Source organism: Cucumis melo, chromosome 3, assembly GCF_025177605.1.
Source record: "Cucumis melo cultivar AY chromosome 3, USDA_Cmelo_AY_1.0, whole genome shotgun sequence".
In the NCBI taxonomy this organism is placed as follows: Eukaryota; Viridiplantae; Streptophyta; class Magnoliopsida; order Cucurbitales; family Cucurbitaceae; genus Cucumis; species Cucumis melo.
In genome coordinates, this window is record NC_066859.1 from 6,954,512 (window position 1) to 6,961,953 (window position 7,442).

Consider the following 7,442-nt stretch of genomic DNA (forward strand, 5'->3'; position numbering starts at 1 on the left):
TTTTTCAGCGTCGGGAATGCTCCATTTTCTTGTAGTGCAGATTTGCTCTTCCATCTTTTTCTCTTCTCTGCGATTTTCTTATCGTCTTTCTTCGTACTCTTCATGCGATTTCTTCCATCTTTCTTTTTTTTTTTTAGATTTGGGTAACCATATCTATTTCTTTCTATCGTCTTTCTTGTTTTTCTCTCTTTTTTTAGGTACGTGCATGTCTTTCTTCCTCTTTCTTCTTTTTCCTTTATTTTTTCATTCACTGCATTGCATCCTATCGTCTTTCTTCTTTTCTTTTTTACGTCTAGATTAGGTAATCAAATTAAAGAATCTTCAAAAAATTGGTTAGACATTTAAATTAGGGTAACCAAAACTAAAAGGTTGAGTATAAAGAATATTGAAAAAAATCATTTATACCAAATTTTGAAACAAAAAATCGTTTAGATTTGGGATAGCCAAATCTAAACGATTAGGTAGCCAAATCTAAACGATCGTATACCAAATTTTGAAATAAAATCGTTTAGATTTGGAACGATCGTGTAGCCAAATCTAAACGATTGTATACCAAATTTTGAAAAATAAATAGCCAAATCTAAACGATTACCCCAAATCTAAACGATCGTGTAAACAAATCTAAATGATCGTGTAACCCAATTAATTAAACGATCGTGTAGCCAAATTAAACGATAGAATTGAAAAAACAAATCTAAACGATCGTGTACCAAATAATAGTCAAATCTAAACAATCGTGTACCAAATCGCATTACCAAATATTTTACGCACATTGTTGAAATGACATTTTTTGTATATAGTGTAAATACTTTACCGCTTTTTTATATTTTTGAAAATACCTTTAAAAACAACATTTAACGTTTTAAAAATATCAAGTAAAAATAAGTAGCACTCGACGTTTTTTAAGCATCAAGAAATGTTTTATAGTTAAAATTAACTTTCCAAAAATTCTCCCCACCTTCGTTTTTTCATAAAAATTCTTGATATTTTGAAAACGTCAAGAAAACAGTAGAAATTACTTGACATTTTTAAAACATCAAGAAAAAGTACATATAATTTGACGTTCAAAAAACATCAAAAAAGCTGAAAATTGATCCACCTCTGCCTTTTCATAAAAAAAATTGATGTTTCATCTTTGCAATCACTCATTTCTTAACGTTTTTTCCCAAAAGCGATAAGTATTTAAAATTACAAACGTCAAGACAATTCCTTTTTTTAGTAGTGCATGTTCATTAGTTGACTTGTTCATGCAACTTTTCGTTTTGTTTTGCTAATCTTTGAAATGGTAAACCTTGAGTTTAGGGTCTAAATATCTTTCTATTTTTTTAAATCTGAACATGAGAAAAATCAAATTTTGAGAAAAATCAAAAGTTGAGAGAATTTGTTTATTCCATGAAGCCAGACATATACAATGTGACTGTTGTGGTGATAGTTTTAGATTTTGTAGCAATAGAAATAGTTTCTTATTTATCTATCTATTATTCCTTTTTTTTTTTATGTATAGTATTGGTAAAAGTAGAGAGACCTCACGGGTTTAGCACAATCAACAAAACAAACAAACCTACAAAATAACCAACATATCACACAAATATATGTAATACTTATTGGACTTATATCTTTATATTATTTTTATAAATAATGTGGTTCTCAATTTTAACGGCATATCAACTTACAAAGTTAAAAGATTATGACAGATCAACCTTTATATTTATTAGGTAAGATAATGAGTTTAGCTCAACTAACATTTGTATATATGTGAGAAAAAGAGATCCTAAGTTATTTATATCCCCGCTCAACATATACTAAAAAATAATAAATAATGAAAACAATGTTCTCCAAACTTTTGTCGTTTCATTATTGTGAAAGTAGAAAATGCGACAAATCAAAGCTTGAAATGTTCAACAATATTGAAGTCTTCTCATCGTCCCAACATCTTAAATATACTTTCAGTTCTTTCGATCTAATTTCTTAATTCAACTTTAAGATGGAGCGTTTGAGGAAGACTCTTGTGGGTCTCACGGTGATCATCATATTATCAACACCGGCCTCAGCAGTCTCACTAGCCAAACCCGGTTGTGATGAATGGTGCGGCGACTTACGAATTCGGTATCCATATGGAGTAAAAGAAGGATGTTATCTCAACCAAACATTCTTAATTACATGCGACAAAGCCTTTAGCCCTCCAAAGGCGTTTCTAATGGATACAAACATTAGTGTTACCAATATATCACTCAATGGTGAGCTCCACATGTTGCAGCCCATAGTACGATATTGCCATGAGGGAGTGCAATTAGGAGGTGGTTCTTTTATCCCCAACATAACCAACCTTACGGCACCGCCGACGTTATCAATTGCGGATGGCAAAAATAAGTTCATCGCCATCGGTTGCAGTACGTTTGGTTTGTTCACAGGGATGCTAAAGGGAAGTGAATTTCTAACTGGGTGTGTTGCGTTATGTACGAATAATAGTTCTATAGTTGATGGGTCGTGTTCTGGGACTGGATGTTGTGAGTTGAATATTCCTAATGGGTTGAGGAGTTTGAGTTTGGCTGTGGGTCAACTGTTGGATGATCGTAATGGAACTTTTGTGAAGTATAATCCATGTGGGTATGCTTTTGTGGTTGGAGAAGAAGGATTTAAGTTTAAATCAAGTTATATTGATAATTTTGAAGATAGGGAAGTTGTGGCTGTGGTTGATTGGAGCATTGGAAATGAAACAATAATTGATATTTGTGGATTAAATAGTATAAGGAATAGCAGTTTTTCTGATGATAGATCTCAATATCGTTGCGAATGTTTGGATGGTTATGAAGGAAATCCATATCTCCCTCGAGGATGTGATCAAGGTATGAATTCTTATTTTTCTCTACTAATTTTACTTCATATCTTAATTATTTCATCATTCAAACTACTCAATTTTCATCTTACATTTACAAAGCAGGTTTTAGAATGATTTTAAATTATGTAATACATGATATTATTTTTTTAAAAGAATAATAACGATAGTGGTCGTTACTATAAATGTTAGAGAGAGACAAAAAAGGAAAAAAAAAAAAAGAAAAGATGGAAAAAGGAAAATAAATATTACAAAAATTATATTTGAGATAAAATAAAAGCAGCCAAGTGAGAGAAAAAAAATATAAATAGAGGAACAAAGAGACAGAGGGATATGAAAGAGTAAGACATTGTTAAAAAGGGAGAAGGGTAAAATATGGTAAATTTGACAAAATATTTACAAAATATATAAAAATTTCAAATTTTATCAATGATAGACATTTATAGACACTGATATGTTTCTCTCAGTCATATTAATAGACAATAATAGAAATTTATCTATGTCTATTATTGATTATTGATAGAATCCAAAATTTTGTTATCTGTTGTAAATATTTTAGTTTATTCTACTTTTTAAAATGACCATTTTTTAATTGTCATATTACTGAAAATATAACAAAAAGTGTCAAACATGTAAAATAGTTTTTTTTTAACCATTTTACTATAGTTGTAAATTTGTTCTTACTTTAACTATGTGCGGAATGTGCCCAAAAAACGCAGTCGGTCACAAGTAAAACCTGAGAAAGAGTTCAACAAACAAATAGAAAAACAAAAATCGAAGATTGAAAAAAGAGAAATTGTCAAAAATAGAAAAATGGACAAAATATTTATATTTAAAAATCATGTGTAATGGATTTTTTTAGTATTTTTTTCAGATATTTTCATAAATATAACAAATTAGCAAAATATTTAGGAGTCGTCTAACAAAATGAAAAGGCCTATGAAAGTGATCATTTTTTTAAAATATTTCAAGTTTTATTTCCATCGTCTTTTTTTTTCTTTCTCTTCTTTCTCTTCTTTTTTTCGAAACTGTTATTTGGTTCAAGATCGTATACCAAATATAAAAGATCTATTTTTTTTCCAAACTATTACTTGGTTGTTCATGATCGTATACTAAATATAAAATATCTCGAAAAAACGTTGTTTAGATTTGAGTAGCCAAATCTAAGTGATAGTGTACGAAAAAATCTTTAAAAAAATCGTTAATTTAGGTAGCCAAATCTAAACGATTGTGTTTAAAAGAATCTTGAAAAAAATTCGTTTAGATTTGGGTACGATTAAATCTAAATGATTGCGTAACCAAATTAAACGGTGTAGAAAGAATCTTAAAAAAAATTATTTAAATTTGACTACCCAAATCTAAACGATCAAACCTAAATGATCGTGTAATAAACAATCATATACCAAATATATTACCTAAATCTAAACAATCAACCAAATATACTACCTGCGCTGTTGACGACCTTGTTGACTAGACAATTTTTTGTATTTTCCACTGCGGGCCTGTAGGCTTTTTCCATTGTCAAAATTGTTCTATTCAGTGTGTAAATATTTTGCCGATTTGTTATATTTTTTAAAAGATCCATTTTCTTTATTTTCGAAGAAAAACTCCTTAGATCAAAAGTTGGAATAGAGCAATAAAAAAAGAAGCCACTAAATGTGGGAAAAGTTCTATAGAGATAGAGACTAAGAATAATTTATCAAAGTTTTAATGGTCAATTCGGAAAACATCGGGTAAAAAATTGATTTTGCACCGACAAATTTAGTACAGTTGACGGGAGACTCGAGGCCCCTCAACCTTATGTTTTTTTTTCATATATAAACAAAAAAAAAATGAAATAATATCAGTACCAATCACTCACTTATCGATAAAATTGCCTTTTGGCTCCTTGTAAACCCAAAGTTAAGTCTTATTCCTCATTTTTTACCAAATCATTGCTGTTGAATTATAAAGCTCCACCAATAAATATTTACAATAAGCCTATACTAAGTCTAAATCTATGAAAAAGAAAATGAATTTATATATAGGAATAAATAAATAGACAGATTAATTTGGTAAATGAAAGTGTTAATATTTTTAATGACTTTATTGTTCAATTTAATTTTGTGGATTTGTTTAGATATAAATGAATGCGAGCATAAATGGCTGAATGACTGCACGCACGAATGCATTAACACAAGAGGAAGCTATACTTGCAAATGTCCTAAAAATTATAAAGGAGATGGAAGACGAGGGGAAGATCGACAGGGCTGCACTCGAGATTCCAAGACTATTCCCATCATAATCGGTATATGTTTTATTCCGTTCTCTAATATTTATCAAATTTTTTTGTATGTTTTAATTCTCCATATATATGCTTCGAATACAAATAATGATATATGTATAACAAAGTAAAATGTAGGAATTGGAGTAGGGTTCACTGTTTTACTAATTGGTAGCACATGGATATTCTTGGGTTACAAAAAGTGGAAGTTCATCAAAAGGAAAGAGAAATTTTTTAGAGAAAATGGAGGTTTCATACTTCAACAACAACTTTCTCAAAGGCAATCCGTCCCAAATGAAATGGTCAGAATTTTCACCCAAGAAGAATTGGCGAAGGCCACAAACAACTACGACAATAGCACTATTGTTGGCAAAGGTGGGTACGGTACGGTTTACAAAGGAATCTTAGAAGATGGCTTGGCAGTGGCAATCAAGAAATCGAAACTTATAGAACAATCCCAAACTGATCAATTCATTAACGAAGTTATTGTTTTGTCTCAAATCAACCATCGCAACGTGGTTAGACTCTTGGGATGTTGTTTAGAGACGCAAGTCCCATTGTTGGTGTATGAGTTTGTAACCAATGGCACCCTCTTTGAACACATCCATGACAAAACCAAGCATGCTTCTCTTTCGTGGGAAGCCCGTTTAAAAATAGCCTTGGAGACTGCAGGTGTGCTTTCGTATTTACATTCTTCAGCTTCCACTCCAATTATTCATAGAGATGTCAAGACGTCCAACATACTTTTAGACAATAATTACACTGCAAAGGTATCTGATTTTGGAGCGTCAAAGTTGGTTCCAATGGATCGAACACAAGTATCCACGTTGGTGCAAGGGACATTAGGGTATTTAGACCCAGAGTACTTATTGACAAGCAAGTTGACAGAGAAGAGTGATGTTTATAGTTTTGGAATAGTGTTGTTAGAGCTTATAACTGGGAAAAAAGCGGTGTGTTTTGATGGGCCAGAAGAGGAGAGGAACCTAGCAATGTATGTGCTTTGTGCAATGAAAGAAGATCGGTTGGAAGAAGTTGTGGAGAAAGCAATGATGGTGAAAGTGGGAAGATTTGAGGAAGTTAAACAAGTGGCCAAGGTAGCAATGAAATGCTTGAAAATTAAAGGGGAAGAGCGGCCCAGCATGAAAGAAGTGGCTATGGAGTTGGAGGGAGTGCGATCGATGCAAGTTCAACATTAATGGGCTAATAATAATAATTTGTCCAACGATGAGGAAACAATATGTTTATTGGATGTTGAAGCTTCAGACTCAAAGAATTTTGCTTCGCGTGGCACTATGAGTGTCGTTGGGGATAGCATAAAAGCTTCAACTTTGCCACACATTCACCAGGGAAGATGATTTTATCTTAGTTATATATATACTTCCTTAAATATAATTAAGAGGAGAATGTTCGTATAGAATTTAGATTGACTTCTGCAATAATTCTATTTTTTTTCAATATATATTTTGAAATTCAGATGAGAAATGTGTACGTATATGCTACATTATTGTGAAACTTGATATATATTGTTGTTGTATAATAATGCTTAACCGGTTGATTTAGATTTCGTTTATATGCATGCTTTTGGGACATGGAGAGCCAAACGCAAGTTTAGAAAATTTAAACCATTTTTAGATGTTTGGTAAAATAGATCATTCCTTAATTGTTTAAAATATCATTTTAATTTCTCTTTTTACCTTAAAAATCTTCTGCATGCCAGCTTTTCAAAATAGCTTCTTTTTTCTTTTTTTTTTTGAAAATTTATGGTATCAATTAACTGTGTTTTAAACTAAAATCTCATCCTTTTATCCCTTCAAGAAGAAGAGTATCACCCGATAGCTAAAAGTGGTTAAACTAAAATTTCTAGAGTTAGTGTCATGCTCTGCCCTACAACGCATCCTTATCCTTGGGTTGTGTGGTACTCGAACGCGACTTAAGCAGCCTTGACACCGATTAGCAAAACGTCAGAATGTTCGGTCTTAAACCTCTGAACCTTGAATCTTACACTTAAAGCTTACTTTGAATTTGGATTCTTAAAGCTACTGATCGATAAGGGAAAAACCACAATACAAGATATAAATAAACAAACTCCTTTATTAACTTAGTAACATGCGTTCAAGATACATAATACAAAGATTTATAACAAAGACTGCTACAAGCTTCCAATGCCTAGCGCAGCTTCTTCAAATTTAAACTTAGAACGCATGGCTAGCTAGCACCTTAACGCATAGCAACTTGCCTTTCCATTCTCAACTTGGCCTCAATGCCTTGAGGCCTAAGGAAGGGAAACTTAAAATGTCAATAAAATACTTAGTAAGTGAGATTTAAAAAATTCTTTTTGGGACA

The 7,442-nt window shown here is 31.6% G+C and overlaps 1 protein-coding gene across 1 annotated transcript; it reads left to right on the forward strand.

Moving 5' to 3' along the window:
* The first annotated feature begins 1,763 nt into the window (after window positions 1-1,763).
* LOC103485679 (wall-associated receptor kinase 2-like) lies at window positions 1,764-6,658 on the forward strand. The gene is made up of 3 exons (XM_008443377.3): window positions 1,764-2,846; window positions 4,956-5,123; window positions 5,238-6,658. The coding sequence occupies exons 1-3, from the start codon at window positions 1,985-1,987 to the stop codon at window positions 6,293-6,295; spliced, it is 2,088 nt and encodes a 695-aa protein (XP_008441599.2). The 5' UTR covers window positions 1,764-1,984; the 3' UTR covers window positions 6,296-6,658.
* The last annotated feature ends 784 nt before the right edge of the window (window positions 6,659-7,442 follow it).

Excerpts from the sequence above, each read along its gene's own strand:
- LOC103485679 (XM_008443377.3), top strand. The coding sequence starts at position 1,985 with ATGGAGCGTTTGAGGAAGACTCTTGTGGGTCTCACGGTGATCATCATA. Across the intron at positions 2,847-4,955 it reads CCCTCGAGGATGTGATCAAG|ATATAAATGAATGCGAGCAT; the intron begins GTATGAATTCTT and ends GGATTTGTTTAG. Across the intron at positions 5,124-5,237 it reads GACTATTCCCATCATAATCG|GAATTGGAGTAGGGTTCACT; the intron begins GTATATGTTTTA and ends AGTAAAATGTAG.